At 47.5% G+C, this 20,298-nt stretch overlaps 1 protein-coding gene across 6 annotated transcripts in view; it reads right to left on the reverse strand.

Moving 5' to 3' along the window:
- LOC102266692 (neurotrimin) overlaps window positions 1-6,288 on the reverse strand; it is a 965,779-nt gene extending 959,491 nt beyond the window's left edge. For all 6 annotated transcript variants that reach the window (XM_070365288.1, XM_070365287.1, XM_070365285.1 and 3 more), the window contains exon 1: window positions 6,038-6,288. In XM_070365288.1, coding sequence (XP_070221389.1) covers window positions 6,038-6,119 — 82 coding nt within the window. In that variant the 5' untranslated portion in view covers window positions 6,120-6,288. The remainder of the gene's footprint in view (window positions 1-6,037) is intronic.
- Between the last annotated feature and the right edge of the window lie 14,010 nt (window positions 6,289-20,298).

Raw genomic sequence — 20,298 nt, forward strand, 5'->3', positions numbered from 1 at the left:
GCACCTACAACAATGCAGGGAACATAATAGGAACTCAATAAACACTCGCCAGGTGACTGAACCAATGCACAAGTAAACAACCAGATCTAGTCTGTGTTGAATTGGATTTTGGTGACACCACCAAGATGAAGCCAAGGAGGCACCTCTGGAGAGTGAATTTGAATGAGCTACTGAAGCCAAAACCAGTCCATCTTTTGAACAGTCCTTTATTACTGTAAAGGGCAATACTCTTCAAGAAGCCAAAAAAAAAAAAAAAATCAAATTTAGTAACCTAAGATGTCGTTAGTAACAGAGCTGAAGAATGTGTTTTCCAATATTTGGTTTCTCAGCTTGACAGTCTCTCTTGAAATACTCTTTTCTCAGCAATGGAAATGTGAAGCGCTGTTGGTTTGTTTTGCAGTTTGCAAATGACTTACAGAGCTCTTCTGGCAGAGTTTCTGTTTTTCTTCTTGCAAATAAACAAAAGGCCATTTCTCTAATATGACTTAAGCGGGGGAGATTCTGTGATCTCCTGTCTTGGTTTGGGAAGGAAGAGAAAAGGAGGGGCAAGCAGAAAGATGAGGGAAGAAACTGGAACAAGTAGGGGGTACAAGTGGAACAGAAGCAGGAAAGAGGCAAAGGGAAAAGGGATGTGGAACCCTGGGGTATCAGACACGCAACAGCTGAGGAGGCTGCCTTCAGTGGGATCGCAGCCAACCTTACGGACATGAACTCCCCACTGGTTCCTTGGTTCCCCCCCCACCCCGCACCACCATTGCAGTCTATCAGCTGGGCTCCTGTGACCTGGGAGGACAGACCCCTCTCCCCCCTCTCCTAGGCAAGCCTACATGAGGCAGAGCAGCCCCTACCAGCTTGACCCAGATCTGTCAGCTGATCAATTATTTTTCCCACGGAGGAGAAGGAAAAATGAAAGGAAGAAAGAATAAGGGACCACGAGAAACAGAAAAGGGAGGGCAGAGAAGAGGGGGAGAGGGGGCAGAAAGAGGGAGGGAGGGAGAAGAGGGGAGAGAGGGAAGGAAAGGGACGGTGGAGGGACGCGCACATCTCTTCTACGGACGCTCCCTCAAGTTTAAGCTGCCATAGCAAGGGCAGGCTCAGTTCAGAAGGTTGCAGAAACACACACACATAAATACATAAAACATAAGCTCTAGAGGTTGCTGAACAAAATCAGTCAAAGCAGAGGATGGGGGCCTCTTCTTTCCACCCTTTGCCAGTCCAGCTTGCATCTGGTTTTTACTCTCTGAAACTCCTGGTTCCTCCCATATCCCCTCCCCCAGGGCCCCGCCCCTCTGCCATGGGCCCCGCCCCCTGACACCTCCTGGCTAAAGTCTTCCTCCTACTAGGAAAGGGTGAGGAGGCGTGGTCCCGCGTGTTTCCTCTAAATCCCCTCTGGTCCTCTTCCACCGCGCACCCTCTAAGAGAAGGAGGGCCGAGCCAACGGGTCGGCGGAGGAGACACCCCGGAGGATGTGGTACCCAAGACTCCATCTTACCTGCAGGCCATCGATTACCTTATTTTTGCATGTTTTCATTTTTTATGTGTAATTAGTTTTATTGAATTTCAAATGACTACAGACATAAAGTAAACATGTAACAAGCCAGTAGAGCAGAAAGGAAAGGAGCTGCGTAAATACCAGCAGGCTCAGCGTGGAGCTCCACTTAGCACCACATGTTTGCTGCGTTACAAGCATTAATGAGTCTTTACAACCCTTGGGGGAGTTGCTCCCCGGCCTGGCAGACAGGTGGGGAGACTTCCCAGAGGGAAGTATCGTCACCTACGGAAGTCATGGGGAACTTTGTGTTCGGATGTACCTGCTCCCCACCCAGCTGTGCTCAGGCCACCTGAAGCGATTGGAAATCAGTCAGACAGGCACGCCCATTACAGTGTTTGAAGGGTCCATAGGACCTCTGCTGAGGTTAAATATAAAGCAAAGTGGGTTTTTTTTGTTTTTTTTTTACACCTTCATCTTTCTAGTTGATGGGCAGGAGCAGGCCATGAGCTCCAGACATAAAATATCTGGAACAGAGACAAATCCTCGACACAATCATCCTCTCCAAAGTGTTTCCACCATAAGGAGAGAGTGAGAGCATCGCACATCATTCTTCCAGCATCTTCTTACATATGCAGGAATCACCTGTCCTGCAGGTCACCCCTTCTTAGGATGTCCAGAGAGCACACCTCATCCCGAGGGATAAAACGTGGCTGAAGCCAACACTGGTGTGACCCATCCATGACAAGCAGCTGGCCCCAGCCTGGGTTGCTGCACCTCAGGGCTGCCAGGGAGCAGGGGCAGGTCCTCAGGGAGCTGCTAGGGACAGTGCCCTTGGAGCACTCAAGCAGGGAACAAGGAGAGGCCCTCCAGGGACACAGCTCCGCACCCTTCAGCCCCGTGCCACAAGAGAGGCCACTGAGAAACCACGGAAGTCAGGGGGAGAGGCCACAGCTGCGGAAAAGGGTTTCCAGGGCTCACTTCGGCTTTAAAAGTGATGAAAGGGAAGAGCCAGCCCTAGGACTAGCCTGAAACTGCCACCTGAGAGCCCCCCTGGCTGGGACTCTGCGCCCACCTCCATCCAATGCCCGGAGGGCAGTCCCAGGGTGTGAAGAGTGGAGGGAAGCTGCAGTTCTTATGCACTCCACGACTTGCCCGTGGCCCCCCTGCCTCCCCCATTGGAAGCTCCAAGTCTGGCAGCTGGCATTCACTTTGTGAAGCTCCTCTGTCATCTCCCCTTAATTTTTTTTTTGGCCATGCTTCCAAGTGCCCACAATGCTTACTTACATCAGGCCCAGGAGCCCATCTCCCCAAACCGATTTTTCACTCTGCCAGTAAACATTGTTATGGTCTCATCTGTCACCCCCACTCCCCCCATCTCAGAAGCGTTGCCCAGCTCAGGCTGCGGCTGGCACCCAAGTGTTTGCTGTGAGTGGCAGGAACTTGGCCGATCCGCCCAGCTGAACCGTGTCCGTGTCGCCGGCGCACAGAGAAAGAGAGGGGAACCCAGCTCCATTTCCTCTCCCTTCCCCTCTGCCCTGCTGCTGTGTATGTGGGCAGGTAGTTGACATGGGATGTGAGTGAGGAGATGAGAGAAAATGAGAAAGGTAAGACAGGAATCTAGCCCAGTTCCTGGGAAGGTGTTGAAAGGAGCATTAATCCTTCGAAGGAGAAATGGTCGGGTTTCTGGAAAGAGAGAAGATGCCGTACACCAGCCATTCCTCTCTGAGCCTCTCCGTGGCAGGAGGTGGGCGGTGAGCTGAAAAGGACAGCGCCTCATCCAGGAGCTTCTCTGGCTCCAGGGCCGAGGAGGAGCTCTGGCTAATCAACCCCAGAGCGTCTTAGGGCCAGAGCCCCTGGGCGCTAATCACCCCCACCCTCTCCCTATCACTAATCAGGGCTGACTCCCTCCTCCTCTAAGCTGGATCATGGTGGCTGTGGAATGGGGTGAGGAGCAGGTCAGGGAGGGGTCCATCAACCACCCCTAGCCCCCAACACCTTTTCAAGAAGGCGAGAAGCCCAGGAAGTAAGGGCTCTAGGAAGAGCCAGCCTAAAACAAAAACAGAGAAGAAAAAAATTGCCTTAGAATGTGTACTGCATTCTAACTAGTCCCACCGGGTCAAGGCAATAGGGGTGGGTTATTGCAGGCAAGACCTGGCTGCCTGAGTAATTCTGTGAGTTTGATAAGAGGTAACTGGCCCACCCCAGCTCCCATGCCCTGAAAGAGAAAACACACATCACCTTGGCTGGTCCAACTGCCACGTGGCTCGCGAGGGTGGGGGGTGGGTCTTGGGGGTCACTTTGCCTTGAAATTGGGCAGCCCGGTTCTTTTCTGACACATCGAAGCCTATTGAAAGCTGGTTCGAGGTGGATAGTGCAAGTAAGGCCATGATTCGTCTTAGGAAATTCAGGATTTGGTAGAATGTGAGGAGGGCTGGGGTAACCCAGTCACCCTTATCCCCACCCAAGATGGCAACAAGAGTGTACAATCAGAATTCCCTGGGGGGAGAACTTCGCACCCCCATTTTCTTCTCATCGGTTCGGGAATGATTCAAAGTATGAGCAAATATTATGCTTCCCTGCATTTATTTCTGATGAAAAAAAAATCACGTATGCTAATTTATATGTAAATCCAGTATGGCCCTGGGGCTCCTGGCAAGCTGCCAGTGGGGCTGTGGATGGTGGAATTTTGGCAATTGTCTCCAGTCGGAGGTTAAAATGGAAGAGACTCAGACCTCAGGACAGATGGAAATGATGGAGGTCTTGGGACCTTCCCTGTCCCTTCCTCCGGACCCCTGACTCCACCCTGCCCCCATTTGGTTTACATTTCTGGGTTACATGATGGAAGCTGTTACTGGAGGTTGCCTGGCTCTGGGCTCAGTTTCCCCAGTGCCAGAGTTGGGGCCCTGATCTCACTGGGTGAGCCCCTGTTCACCCAAGTACAAGCAGGGGTGCACGTGAACACACACACACACACACACACACACACACACACGCATGCTGCCTCTGCTCCATGTTATATAAGAGGAGTCAGGGCTGCCTCCACGTGGCCTTCTTCACGCTCACACCCACTGCCCCGTGGGGGAGGAGGGACACCCTGAGGCCCGTGCTCCCCACCCCCAAGGCTGGGAGCTGCAGGGCAAGGAGATCCCATACGATGGACTTCCTTGCATCCTTGTGGAGCCCTCCAGGGTCCCCTTCCCCGCTCTTTGAGCCCCAGCCGAGGGTTCGCAGGCATTTGATCCTTCCCAGCCTGGTCCTTCTGCCCACCTCCTGTGGGTCTGTGTGGACGCCTCTGCAACTCCGGCAAGGGGAGTCCCCAAAGACCACCCTCAGGGGGAACTCAAGGGACTAGTGACGGGGACCGCAAGAGCCAGGTACTGCAGTGGGGAAGGGAACCGGATGGGTGGGACTCCCCAGCCTTCTCCACCCCCGCCCACCTGGAGCCAACTTTCCTCTGGGGACGCAGCAGCCAGCACTGAGCTCCCAAGTGGGCTCCTGTGGGAAGCGGAGCTGGGCCACCCACCAGGGAAAGTTTCTCTGCCCACCTCAGTCACTGAGAACGCAGGGGTCTTAGGCGCACACCAGATCCTCAAAGGACAGGGCAGGCGGGGTGAGCAGGTGGGCAGGGAAAGCGGCTGCTGGGAGGTGGGAGCCTGCTGGGAGGTGGGAGCTGGGACAGAGCGCTGGGCTCCCCCAACCTCCGGTGCAGCGAGGGGAGTCCAGGTTGAAATGGATTCCCACCCACCCCCAGCACAGCAGGACCACAATTCGGCAAGCCCGGCCCTGACTGCAGCCCAGAGGGCTCGGCTTCCCAGAGAAAGAAACAGAACGTTAGCATTCGACTCCTACCGCCTCTCTCCCTTCAACTTAGGACAGCTTTCCGGAATCTCAGAGCCTGCTTGCTCCCGCAGCCTCTTCTCTGCTTTTTAACCAACCCCCGCTGCTCTCCTCCACAAACACACCCCCAAACACACAGAAAACTAACCCGGCTCTCCAGCTCCGCTGCAGACTGATTCAGCCCTCAGAGCTGGCTTTCTGACCACAAAGCGTAGTTACCTGATTATGCCTAGCCTGCATTTTCCATTTGCTCCTTGCAGAAGCTTTGCAAGTTTACTGGTGGATAGATATTTAAAGTTTCCTCTCGAAATTTCTTCCCAGTACCACAAGCAACGCATTAGCTTCCCCGCCGCCCTCCGAATCCTTAATTCCCCGGCTTCCATGTGTCTCCATCCATCGTGTGTGTGCAAGAATGTACAGACAGCCAGGGGACCAGCACACAGCCACGTTACCAAACAGGAGCCCCAGACACACTTTACTTATGTACATACATCCCCCGCCCGTTCCCCTAGCAGCCAGAATCGATCAATACCCTTACAGCCTGGGAGGGAGGAGAACGTCCCAGCCATGCTGCTGGAACGCGAGCGAACGCTCTCTCCTCCACCTGCAAACCATACAGCAGAGCCGACTCGGAGAGTCTGCGAATCACCCACAGCACACTGTACAATTCCTGGGTCGGCTGCAGGCAGATCAATAGCAAGCTCTTACCTTGAAAGAGAAACAGAGCAGCCAGCGCCGTGAAGATTGCCCAAGAGATAGAATTGTGCATTTTTGCCTGGATGGTTTTCATGATTTTTTTTTCTTCTTTTTCTTCTTTTTTGTCAGGTTCGGTTTTCTCTTTCTTTCTTTCCTGACAGATTGCGTTGCTCTCGAGCTGGTGGAAGGAGGTTTAAATCCACTGTTTTGCTGAAGGACACCACAAGAAAGCCAAGGATGGGAGAGTGTGACTTCTCAGTAATTATCTCTCTTCATACTCTGGCACTGAGACACATCGTACAATCTGGCCCTGGACAGCCCTCCTACGAGCTGCAATCATTGGTTCTAATCCAAGGATTGACAGAGCTACAACACACTCACGCGGGCACACAGGCGCGCGCACACACACAGTCAGGAATCATTTACTGGGCAAATCAGGCTAGCTGATTAAAGAGACAGGAGCCTGGAGAGATGGCATGACAAATGTCACTTTGGCCCTTCTATATTGCCTTCATTTTTTAAACTGACAGTCTCAGAGCCCCAAACATCAAAAAATCCCTTTCCTCTGGCATTCCCTGGCCTCCTGAACTCAGATTCCCTTTACACTGGAAAAATCCCATAGCCAGCCACTGCTTACTAGAAATTTTAAAGGGACATTTTCATGCTTGGTGAAACTCGCAAAGATGAGTCAAATTTCATTTGCTGGTATTTATTTTCCTCTCCGATGAAAATATCATTCAGTGACAGATTCTCTCTCTCTCTCTCATCTTTCACCTTTTCCAATCAATCTCCTATTTCATTGCTTGGAAAATAGTAAATAACTTTTTATTTTCTTCTCCTGTCACTCCTGTTTCAGAATACCAGCATTACACCTATATTTCATTCACTTAATTTATTTCCTGAAGTCATCCATGTGCATATGATAACATGAAAAGGGAGAGGGGTCCTGAGATTTGAGGACTGCAGTCTGCACATGAAGAAGCTTCTCCAAGAGGGAGCAGGGGAGGAGTTTATCCTGTGTGTCTCGGGCAACCTACATGCATGGCAACGAATAATGTAAGTGCTTGGAGCTTATTTAAACTGCAGCAAGACAGACTTAGGTTAGACACGCTGATGAACTTTCCAGATATAGACTTTGTGTGTGGTTACCAAACGTCCTCAGAGAGCTGCACGTCCTTGATGATGGATACACTATAACTCGGACAGAGATAATCTAACAGATGTGAGGACTTTTTGAGAGATCGTCTAAGGGCCATGAAAATTGACCATCTAGTTTGTGGTTTTTCTCTTATTGGAAGCAATTTTTATAATGTGAACAAAAATTCTGGAAAACTTGGCTGGTTCTCACCACCTTCCTTAGCTGATTCTGATATATCTGGTACCATCATGATGCCTCAACCCACATATTTTTGAAATGCTTCTTTCAGATTTCCACAGTAATTATTATACTTCCTTATAAACCCCATAATAATGTTAGTGTATATATCCCCGAGCTGCATAGAGTGAAAGTAGATACTGAGTGCACAGGTGAACTGGAAACAGCACTGCCGTTTTACACAAGCCCCAGAGGCACTGCTCACCCTGGGTTGTGTGTGAAGGAGAGCGCCCCCTGCAGGTGTTCAGCCAGGCAACTCCGAGGGGACGGAGCATCGAGGTCTGGATATTGGATCCAGCTGGAGCTACAAACACACAGAGGAACAGTGGGCAGGTCACCTCGTCCTCCCTTCATACAACCAGAGCACTGTGTTTCAAGTCTCTTCATTTTAAAGGTGTTTATGTTAACAGATTTATTTTTAAGCCACTGCAATCTAATTCACAAGTCCATCAAAATGTCCTTCCTATCTCTAACTCCCAAGGGACAAGCACTTTATCTCTAGACCAGTCTTGTGCAGTGATCCGCACAGTGACCTGTGCGGTTAGGTGCTTCAGAGTGGCTGTGGCCTCAGTGATAACTGCCCAGGACAGAAGGCACGGTGGCTTCGTCATCGCCACTTCTCTGCTCTCCAGAGTGACGATGAAGATGACAGGTCATTGGTAAGCTGTTAGGAAGAGAGGCAGACACACCAAACTTACAAGTGTCCTCACCCTGACCTGCAACAAATCTGTACATTCACCACTTTCTATTAACCATCCATAAGTGTGAGCATTTGCTATGTGCCAGGCATGAGGGCCAGAGTTTCCTATGCAATTTTCTCTTATTAAATTCTCAAACCCTATGAATGGTGCAATTGTCATGCCTATTTTACAGATGAGAACATTGAGACTCAAGGAAAACTTATCCACAGCTGGTAAGCAATGGAGTCAGGATGTGAACCTGGGCATTTGTCTCTCAGACCAACCTCTAAAATATTATCTTATGCTAAATACTCCAAGGGACTCAAATAGATATCAGATCTTCTTTTGTATAACCCCTTTGCTATTGTTAATAGCCTATGATATTAAAATTTACATGAAACAGCACAAACATCCACAGAGAAAATATGGGAAAGCCTGTATATTACTTTTTTTTTAAGTGGACTATTTTTAAAAATTAATTAATTTATTTTAATTGGAGGCTAATTACTTTACAATATTGTAGTGGTTTTTGCCATACATTGACATGAATCAGCCATGGATGTATATGTGTTCCCCATCCTGAACCCCCCTCCCACCTCCCTCCCCATCCCATCCCTCAGGGTCATCCCAGTGCACCAGCCCTGAGCACCCTATCTCATGCATCAAACCTGAACTGGCGATCTGTTTCACATATGATAATATACATGTTTCAATGCTATTTTCTCAAATCATCCCACCCTCGCCTTCTCCCACAGAGTCCAAAAGTCTGTTCTATACATCTGTGTCCCTTTTGCTGTCTTGCATATAGGGTCATTGTTACCATCTTTCTAAATTCCATATATATGCGTTAACATACTGTATTGGTGTTTTTCTTTCTGACTTACTTCGATGTGGACCATTTTTAATGTCTTTATTGAATTTTTTACTCTATTGCTTCTATTTTACATTTTTTGGCTTTTTGGCTGCAAGGCATGTGGAATCTTAGCTCCCCAACCAGGGATTGAATCCACCCTCCCTGCAGTAGAAGATAAAGTCTTAACCACTGGGCCAACAGGGAAGTCCCCCATGTATTACTTTTAGTAGTAATCAAGTTGCAACTGCTTTGCACAGACAATTAGTAATTTTATCCAAATGCCAAGAAGTGATAAATGGGTGTTTTCTACAACAGGTTTTAAAAGCCCTGTGAGGATGGTGAGAGTCATAATAAAATACCTTGAAAGTGAGGTAGAGACCAGATCTAAAGCAGAGAGAAGAATATGTAGTCAAGAGACACCGTAAATCAAAAATAAGAAACAGAAAGACAGCACCTAACTTTGGGGCTCTTGAAACATGTTTGTGAGCCCTGATCTGTCCCTACTAGGTTGCAGTAAAATTTTTAAAAGATAAAAAAATGAACTTGGCACAAATTCTGATCTGTATTACTTACCCTCTATACACAGATATTGTAACCATGCCTGGCACACACAGGCACACCCAGCAGACACTTGTCATCAACAGCAGCACAGCTTGTTGACGGCCCACACAGGCTGGGAGGGCGCCTGGCTGGTCCAAACCCTAGGCTCAGCCTCCTAGGGGCCAGGGGAGCCTCAGCAGAGACACTTCAAACTCCCCACCACCATACATCGTAACCATCAGCCAGTTTTCACGGTTTGCCATTTTCATCAAGTTGAGACTGAAGTAGTCTGCCACGTTTCCCTGGGAGGAGCTCTTGGTGCTTGTGAACTAAGCTCCTGGCAGGCATTATTCCAGAATCGCTTTGTGCGTTCACCAAGGCGAAAGCTCTCCTTAGGGGCCATCAAACCACAAGTCTAATTTGGGCTCTGAGTACTGCTCGGTGCTAAGCTGTCTGGAGAGCTATAGCTCTTTCAAGGCTGGATTTACCACCGAGTAAAATTTCCCAGCGGCCCTCATGTTTCACAGGAGCACACGATGGAGAAGACATCTGTTCCCCTCCTCTGACATGGGCTGAACACATAGGCCTGTTGGATATTCAACATATCATTAATACAGTTACAGATGAGAAAGCCAGTCCCGGGCACTCCACACCCAGGGGTCTGTTCAACCAGGCCCATTCCTTACCTAATACGTGGATCACATCGAGGCAGTCAGCAATCTTCCTTTCCTTTTTCCATCTTAATCTCAATCTTTCAGGCCCCAAGCCTGGGAATCTTTTCTGCTGCAACTGCCCCGAACAGAGGGTGATCAGGTCCTTGCGTATGGGGTGGCCTGGGTCCAGCAGAGATTCTGTGCTCTGGAGGTCCTGATTAGGGGAAGCTCTAATTGGAGGGGACTCTTGGAAATCTCGGCTCCTCATTCAACAATCAGATCTCCTTCCCCTGAGCTCAAAGGTTCAAGTACTTCTCATCAGGTGTCTGCAGGACAACGAGACTCACTTCTTGGATCAGCCAGATGCATGATATACACCATTTACTTCCCAGTTCAAGGGTGAGAGGAGAATGAATGGTCTTAAGACAAAATTAACATCAGAAAAGGGTCTCCTGTTCTAGGCAAAATGGTATTTTCTCACCCTCCACACTCTTTGATGTTAAGAGAACTTTACTGAGGACGTCATTTTTCTGTTTGCAGATAAGGAACGAGGAGAAGGAAAAAGGAAGGGAAATGGATGAAGTCTCTAACTTCTGAGGAGAGGCAGCCAGGATGGCATTTCATACACCGTTCAGCATCAATAGCTGAAGCTTCTGTGCAGTGAGCAAGAGCAAGTGGGGACTGATTCTCTGTGAACTGGCCACATGCTCCTGGCCCCTCGCTGAACTGGACAGCAAGCCCTCCAGCCCTAGGAGGAGGGTGGCAACCAATCGCACGTGGTGGGCCTGATCCAAGGCTGGAGACAAGGCCCTTGGGGAGGAGAAGGAGGCAGGAGGAGGAGAGTGTGTGGGTGGGAGGAGAGGGAAGGGGTGTGGGCAGTGGGTTTGATTCCTCGCAGCTATTATGGAAAGAACCACAGGGGCTTCAATCTAAAGAGCAGCCCTGACATCATGTGCAGGAGTTAACAAAAGCCGCTGCTCCACTCTGCTCCACCTGCTGTGGCCGTGCTGCCTGGCTGAGGCTGGACGGGGATGCACCACCTCCGGGGGAGGGATCTGCCCACCCTCCCACACCTGGGGAGGAGCAGGGGGCCCAGCTCTGATTTGCAGGTGTCACTTTGGGAGGGAGAAAGCCATGGTGGGGAAGAAGATGGTCCCCACCTTTTCAAGGAGTCTCCCTGGAAAGCTATCTGGGGCGTGACTCCTGTGGATAAGGTCACTTTTGACGTGAATGGAGGTGATATGTCCCAGGTACCAATAATACCAGAATTCTGTGGGATCTATTTTGAAAAGTTAACTTCGAGCTGATTTCCTGATGTATCGATAATTTGCCTAAGCTGATATTACAATGAAGGTTGAACTCTTAGCAGCACAGAGATTAAGGACACAGAGATTTAAATCCATGTTCCTACAAGAGGAGCACGGTCTGTGTTTTCTAACTGGAATTATAAGCACAGGCATCTGGCATCGGTTTCTACGAGTTATCATCATCATCTCGAAAAGAAGCCAGACGGCACAGTAATATAACAGAAAGAATTTAGCATTTAAAATCAAAAGACCTGGATTTGAGTCTAATTCCGTTTATCAGCTTCAATTCTGCAATCCTCGATTTTCTCATCTCATCTCCGCCCATCTTGTCCTTAAAGTGGAAATAATAATGTCTACTTCAGAGAGTCGATGTGGATGAACCAGGATGAAGACTCTGAACGATATGCTATTATGTCTTACACACACATTGGCTCCAATGTCTTTATAATCAGCTTGCTCGAGAAAACCAATCACAGTGTTGGGTAATACTCAACGTGAACATGGCAGAGAGTCACTGCCTCTGGATGCTCAAGGCCAGCAGTGTTCTCCAGGCTTGAGGGAAGGGAGACTTGGCACACTGTCCCCCCACCCAACCCCAGGAATCAGCTCCATGTAGCTGGAACACTGTGTGTGAAGGTGGGCAGGCGGCACGGGGCTGGCCAATCAGTTTCTCCCCTGAGACTTTTCTAGGTGCTGTGTGGAAACAGGCAGGGCTCAAAGGGACACCTTTTCTAATAGGTGGAGAAAGTCTGCAAGGAAATGAAGTGAACCAAAACCAGGATGAGAACTGATGCGAGAGGGCGTCACCGGAAGTAGGACAAGTCAGGCCTGAAGAGAAACACGCACCCTTCTTTGCTTAAATTATCTTGGATTGAGTTTCTGTCTCTTGCAGCCGAAAGTGCCCGGACAGACAGGTCCGCATTGGGGCGGATGAATACAGGCTCCTTTTGCTCCACCCCCATCCCCACACGACTTCCCCTATAGGTGGCTAATGTCTAGATGTTGTCTGAAGTCCTAGGTAGAAATGTAGGTGTCTGTGGTCTCTTACTAAAAAAAAAAAAAAAAAGTGAGTTATTATCAAATTGGAATTAAAATAAGGTCAGAGAAGAAGTCAAGATGGACCAAGACCCTCTTCCTGAAGGTCGGGGTGAAGGGAGTGAGCCGCCATTTAGTGAGCATCCCCGTATGTTGGAAGCAGCGCTGCAGGCTCGTGTGTCTTCTCACTTAACCCTCACAGCGTCCCTGGAGGCTGAATGCTCTCAACCGTCGCCGGCAAGTAGCGAGACTGTACTGTGTCCACGGCTGCCCAGGTCCCCACTGGCCAGGCCTTCTCCGCACCCAGACCCTGCTCTTTGCCTCACACTGGTCTGTAATGTAAGTGAAACTGAGTCCCAAGGTGAACCCATCAGGGTGATCAGTGAGAGCCCTGAAAAAGGCATCAGCTTTGGTCCACTTTGAATAAGAGAAGGGGGCAGTTCATCCACGCTGCATAGGACCACTGGGCAAAGAGCTGAAAGTGAACCTGGGGCTCTGGGGAGGTCAGAGTGACCCAGCCTGGTGGGTCTGAAGCCGTGTGTCCAAGGGTGCTGAGAGGGCGTGTGATCTGATCTTCCCCTGCGTGTGGTCTTTTTTTTTTTTTAATTTTATCAGTATTGTTGCTGTTCATTCGCTAAGTCATGTCCGACTCTTTGAAACCCTATGGACTGCAGCATGCAGGTCTCCCTGTGCGTCACTATCTCCCAGAATTTGCCCAAGTTCATGTCCATTGAATTGGTAATGCTATACAATTCCTTATATTTGGAATCCATGCCCCCCCCCAAAAATTGGTACAAATGAACTTATTTACAAAACAGAAACAGAGTCACAGATGCATAGGTGGGGGGGGTCTGTCTTGATGGCTGAGAGGTTAGGTGTGAATTAAATAGAGAAGCAAAGTTGCAGTGATCTGAGACAGTGAAAGCAACGAGAACTGGCATTTCTGGAGGGTACTTTGGCAGGACACACAGTGAGCCAACACCCTCCCTCAGAGGAGACCCCCTTCCCACTTGGCCTTCAGGGCTTGGACAGCTGCCCGTCCAGTGCTTCTCCTGGTCTAACTGGGCGGATTGTGGGGCAGCAGCTCCCAGGCTCCTCCAGGTGTCACACACATGGGTCCCGGCAGGATCTGCAGCCTCTGCCCTGGCATCTGAACAGAGGGCAGAGCCAGGCTGAAACCTGGAGGTGGAAGGGCCCCTGGGGACCTAGAGCAGCCCACTTCCCTGCGTGGGGGTTCATGATGCCCCTTGTTCAACAATAAAATGTCACTTCACTGCTTTTGGCCACTTCCCTCCATGTAAATATCTAACTGATGACTTTCTGGGTAGGAGGAATCTCTGGTTTGAGGAAAGATTTATATATTTCTGGGGCTTCCCTGATGGCTCAGATGGTAAAGAATCCACCTGCAATGTGGGAAACCTGGTTTCGATCTCTTGGTTGGGAAGATCCCCTGGAGGAGGGCATGGCAACCCACTCCAGTATTCTTGCCTGGAGAATCCCCATGGACAGAGGACTCTGGCAGGCTACAGTCCGTGAAGTCTCAAAGAGTTGGATATGACTGAGCGCCTAAGTGCAAGAATCATTTGGCCTTATGCTAGCGTAGAAACTTGCTGAATTCTACTAGCCAGATTTGGGGAAGACTGTGAAATACACAGCATCCAGGAACGTGCCCATGGACCTCCCCGACAGTCACTTCCCACAGAGAGACGGTGTCTGGAGAAGGGTGGTGACCTGCTCAGGTTCATTTGAGTTAAAGCAGAACCAGGAGCAGAGTGAGGCCTTCTGACTCCTTGTCTAGTGTCATTCCTTTCACTCCAGGGTATGTCCAGGTTCCCCAAACCAAGATGCCCAAGAAAAGAGCCCAGTTTGCACACTTATCCAAATTGTGTTCTTTGTAACTGAAAGCCCTGAATTCTTCAACGTGTGGCCATACCTGGAAGGGGTGGGTGAGTTCAGGGTGAAGGAGTTTCAGCTTTGTCACAAAGCATAGGCTGTGAAAGGAGAGGTGACCATGAGGAATCAGGGCTATGGGGGAGATAGGAGGAGGGCACGAGGGTGGAGACCCCAGGGGCTGGGCATGCCAACAGTGATACCTGACTGAGCCTTCCTGGTGGTCCTAAGGCAGGAGACAGGAGATCTAGTGGAAAGAAGGCACGGCGTGATATTTCTATCAAACTCCTGGCTTGTCCACTTGCTGCCCCTGGAACCAGGGAGAGTTTTGGGGCTAGCATCTTTAGACAGGCAGCCTGGAACCCACCAGGTTGGGTCACCTTGATTTCCCTGGAGCCCTAAGTTCACCTCCAAACCTTTGCCCGGTGGTCCCACTCAGCATGGATGAACTGCCCCCCTTCTCTCATTTAAAGTGGATCAAAGCCAATGCCTTTCTCACGACTCTCACTGACCACTCTCACAGGATGGCTTCTGCAGGGGAGGGAGGGACAGCCTTCCTTCCCAGAGGATGTCAGCAGTATCTACCTGAGAGGTAACCAGCCGGGGGAGCAGTAGCCATTCATCATACACATTTGACTGCTTCCAACCCACAGTAGGATGTAGAGGAGACATAGAAAGGCTTAAAATCAAATCATGTGTCAAGCTGAAGAATAATGGTACTTTCTATGAGGAGTATGTATATATTTTTAATTTCTGAGTGAATTAAGTGCCTATAAAAGGTGTTGAGTTGGCGGCCTAGAAAGCTGGAGCCTTTGATTTACACTCAGAAGAAGAAAGACAGATAGTGTCCTGAATCATTCCACAGTGTGCTGAGCCCCTCACCATGTGCTCTGCCCTTTGTCTGGCTAAGAATGCTGACCTGTTATCCACTGCATGCAGCCCGTTCCCACCATTCTGTATACACTTTCAGTTCAGTTCAGTCTCTCAGTCGTGTCCAACTCCTTGAGACCCCATGAATCACAGCACACCAGGCCTCCCTGTCCATCACCAACTCCCCGAGTTCACTCAAACTCATGTCCATCAAGTCAGTGATGCCATCCAGCCATCTCATCCTCTGTCATCCCCTTCTCCTCCTGCCCCAATCCCTCCCAGCATCAGGGTCTTTTCCAATGAGTCAACTCTTCGCATGAGGTGGCCAAGGTACTGGAGTTTCAGCTTCAGCATCAGTCCTTCCAATGAATACCCAGGACTGATCTCCTTTAGAATGGACTGGTTAGATCTCCTTGCAGTCCAAGGGACTCTCAAGAGTCTTCTCCAACACCACAGTTCAAAAGCATCAATTCTTCGGTGCTCAGCTTTCTTCACAGTCCAACTCTCACATCCATACATAACCACTGGAAAAACCATAGCCTTCACTAGATGGGCCTTTGTTGGCAAAGTAATATCTCTGCTTTTCAATATACTATCTAGGTTGGTCATAACTTTCCTTCCAAGGAGTAAGTGTCTTTTAATTTCATGGCTGCAATCACCATCTGCAGTGATTTTAGAGCCCAGAAAAATAAAGCCTGACACTGTTTCCACTGTTTCCCCATCTATTTCCCCTGAAGTCATGGGACCAGATGCCATGATCTGCGTTTTCTGAATATTGAGCTTTAAGCCAACTTTTTCACTCTCCTCTTTCACTTTCATCAAGAGGCTTTTTAGTTCCTCTTCACTTTCTGCCATAAGGGTGGTGTCATCTGCTTATCTGAGGTTATCGATATTTCTCTCGGCAATCTTGATTCCAGCTTGTGTTTCTTCCAGTCCAGCGTTTCTCATGATGTACTCTGCATATAAGTTGAATAAGCAGGGTGACAATATACAGCCTTGACGTACTCCTTTTCCTATCTGAGGTTGCTGCTGCTGATGCTGCTAAGTCGCTTAGCAGTCCGACTCTAGTCGGACTCTGTGCAACCCCATAGATGGTAGCCCACCAGGCTCCCCCGTCCCTGGGATTAGGGTAATACAAAGGCTAAATGGTAGGAAAATAAAATGCATGAATTTCGAGGCATTTTGCAAAGGACCTATTCTGTTGTTTACGGATGGATCTGTACACTAACTCTTGTACATCCTTATGTTGAATTTCTATTTTCAAAGTATGTTTGAATTTTCTATTTCATAACCTTTTCTTAAAATATTTGCAGTCATTGTTATTGTGTCACTTGCCTTGCGTGGGAGACTGGGGTAGCGATGATGGTAGCATGGTAGATCCAGAAGCAATCTTCGAGAAGTGATGGGACTTTGAGGACTCAGACGTCCTGAAGAGAGGGAAGATGAAGAGACACACTCCCCGTGGGCAGTGAAGGGTAGACACAACCAGTGTCCCTGACTCCCTCCGCTCCTGCCACTGGCCCAGGCATCAGTCATTATGTAACACGGGGGGAGGGGGGAGTGGGGGAAGAACACACACACACACACACACACACAGAGTGAGAGATCAAGTAATGAGAACAATAAAAACATTAACAAAAATGTCCCCTTATGAGAGAGACCTAGAGCCAGAAGAGCTGTGCCGTCATCGAGGTGAGCGAGAGGCCGCGTGTCCCAGAGTCCCATTCACACACTGGGTTTGCTATCAGGACCCTTCAGCTGTGCCACTTACAGATGCCTCATTAGCAGACTGTGGGAGCAAAAGGAACCCCAGGGGAATTAAACACAGCACATACCTAAAGCCATCGGCCCTCAGTTGGCTCAGAATATATATTAACTCTCCCGCTAGAAGAGAACTATGGTTCAGTCAGGTAGATGCACATAATTATTTTGTTTTTTAAAGTAAATGACAGATTGATTTTACATTAGAATTTTGATTCGTATTGGCTCTAACTTTGATTTCTTTTTTTTTTTAATTGAGTAATTTCTTGACTTGATAGATGAGTTAGGCTTTAGTATATTGCCCTTTGCATTAAATCTACAAAGGCTTTCTGGGTGGTGTAATATGTTGGCGAAATATCGAAATACATTAAAATTAGCTACTAACATATGGGAAGAGGAGTGATTCCAGGCAGACTAGCTCCCTGCGTTCATTCCATTCAAAAGAGGGATGTTCCTAGGAGAGGTGGAGATTCCAGAGCCCCCCCTCCACCAACACTGTGCTCTGGGTCTTGTCACCCACCGTCGATAGGAACGTGCACACACAGACATGGCTCTCATCTCCTACAGCAATCCGAAAATACCATCGTGCAGTCTCACAGGAAAAGTGGCTTTAACGAGTATGTTTGTATTTGATGTTATTAGAAATGAAATGTTTGTGGAAATGTCACTGCACAAGGAAGGCACCTGCATGGGGCAAGGAGGTGAGATTCTTAATAAAAGCGGAAAGTTCCACCATACACACTCACAACCAAACGTGTCTATTTCATTTACAGTCATAATTCAGTCCAAAAAGCACTGTGACAGTGAAAGTGCTGAAAAGACAACTAGACTTCTCCTGCCGACACTGGTTCTTATGGTGTGCTTTGCTCACCTTTATTTTTCTTTCCCCATATTAGAGATGGAAAAATGAGCAGGAAAAGATCAGGGTGACATGGTGTAATCCATCCAGAAGGGGAACCCATGAGGTCTGACCCCCAGCCTTTACACTGCACTTTCTGATTCCAAATGATGTCCTCACTTTAGAAGAGCACCGGTCAGGGAGGTCCTTGGGCGTGCAGGGGCTAAGACTTCCCCTTCTAATGCAGGGGGTCAGATTCCATTCTTAGTCTGCAGTTAAGATCCCACATGCCTCCCAGCCAAAAAAACAAAATATGAAACAGAAGCAATGTTGTAACAAATTCAATAGCAACTTTAAAACTGGTCCACATTTAAAACAAAAAAAATCTTTAAAAAATAAAAACATTGGTCAGATTGTAAACAGGCTGAACGTCTTTATTTCCTTTATATGTGATACAGAGCTGAATTCTGTTTCTGTGTCAGGTTGAAGAGACTTAAAGGCATAAATTCATAAATCAAACCACCGGCAAGTATTTTTTGGGCCCCAGCTTTGCAGGCGTTGTGATGGGCTCTGTCTTGTCCAGATTCAGTTATCCTGCATCCTCACTGCCCAGGCACACTTTGGTTCATTTAATGGAAGGTCCAGTGCTGACTGAGCACATGCCAGGAGCTGGACACTTTGCAAGCACTGTACAGACAACGATTAGCAAATCTGGGTTTTTTCCTAAAGTTGCTCAGTGTCAGTGGGAGACTGACCAGCAGTTGTAAAAGATAACTGAATTAATCAAGATGAATGGCACTCACTGGTATTAAGGGAAAAAAGAAAAAAAGAATCTCAGTGGTTTCCAGCAAAAATAGGACTTTTTTTAGTTTATGCTGACTCATATGGAAGCAGTGCCATCATTTGGGAGATCAAAGGAAGAGGTTAGTCAAAAAGAGAGATGGGCTACTCTTGCTTGAGATGGCCCACACTCTATGGAGTACATTTCTTTCTAAATAAATCCACTTCTTACAAAAAAAAGAAGGTGAGATGGCCCACACTAAGGTAGTGGCAGTGAAATAACAGCAGAAACAGGATTCTAGAGACGTCTTATAAAAGATAAGATGCCATATAAAACCTTCACTAGGTATTGGTCAGCATCAGGCCAGGTGAATTGAACATGATTATAATGAAAAATAATCCAAAAGATACTAAAGTGTATTTTAAACACCAAAGTGATACAGGTAAATGTTAGAAAGAAACCAGTATTATTTTAAATCTAAAAACTATTGATGTTATGGTTTTGTGAGGAAAAAAAAATAATACTTAACATCTGAAACTCAAGAATCAGCTGCTTTTAACATGGAAGAAACCAAGCATTTTTACCAGTTGGAGAGCAATGGAACAGGAAATCAGGAAAATGTTTTAGATATTAAAATTCTGTGTCCTTAGGGAAAGGAAACCCTGATGATTAACTCTAGGTAATTTTAGAAAAGTACATTTAATTCCATGTTAAAGATATATGGATAATCTGAAGAAAATGGAAATACATAACATCCAAGCTATTTGAGAAAAGAAATAAAAGAACAAAAAGGAAAAGGAAAAAATAAAACACAGACAATTTTAATAGTGCAGCAAGAAAAAACCTGAGAGGGGGCTGAGTAAGCAACTGCAAAGAATGAGAAATAGAAAACACAGAGATAGCTAACTAGGAAAAATGCTAGGATCATACTACCAATAAATAAAAGTATATTAACTGTGTCAAAACACAGAAATTCACAGATTTGGGGGAAATTTTGGTTCTAGGCAGCAGCAGCAGGCCATTAAGTAGCTATGGTATCAGTGATTTGGTTGCTAAATTGTGTCTGACTCTTGTGACCCCATGGACTTTACCCCACCAGGCTCCTCTGTCCATGGAATTCTCCAGGCAAGAATACTGGAGTGGGTTACTACTTCCTTCTCCAGGGGATTTTCCCTACCCAGGGATTGAACCCTCCTCTCTTTCATCTCTTACATTGGCAGGAGGATTCTTTACTGTTGAGCCCCCAGGGAAGCCCCATTAATAGCTATATATGTAATAAAGCAACATAGGAGTTTTAGTAATATGCCAGGAAAATAATAACAAAAACAGGTACAAAGATATTAATATCAACAGAACAGAAATCAAGGTAGAAAGGCTAACCACAAAAAAGAGTGGTCCCACCAGATACATAGTACAACACACCCAGAAGAAATGATAGTCCTGAGCTTTATTGAAAAGAACAGAATGGTTACCCCCCCCAAAAAAATCTTTGTATATGGAAAGAGAAATGGAAATGTACAGTTCTACAATTAACATAAAAACTGTTAATACAATTCTCAAAAAATGAGAGTATAAATAATCAAAAAAATAGTAGTCAGATTTTAATAAAACATTAGCAATCTGAAAGTAAATAAATGAATAGATAGATAGATATAGATAGGTAGATGATAGATACTAAAAGAAAAAATTT

This window comes from Bos mutus, chromosome 29, assembly GCF_027580195.1.
Source record: "Bos mutus isolate GX-2022 chromosome 29, NWIPB_WYAK_1.1, whole genome shotgun sequence".
Lineage (NCBI taxonomy): Eukaryota > Metazoa > Chordata > Mammalia > Artiodactyla > Bovidae > Bos > Bos mutus.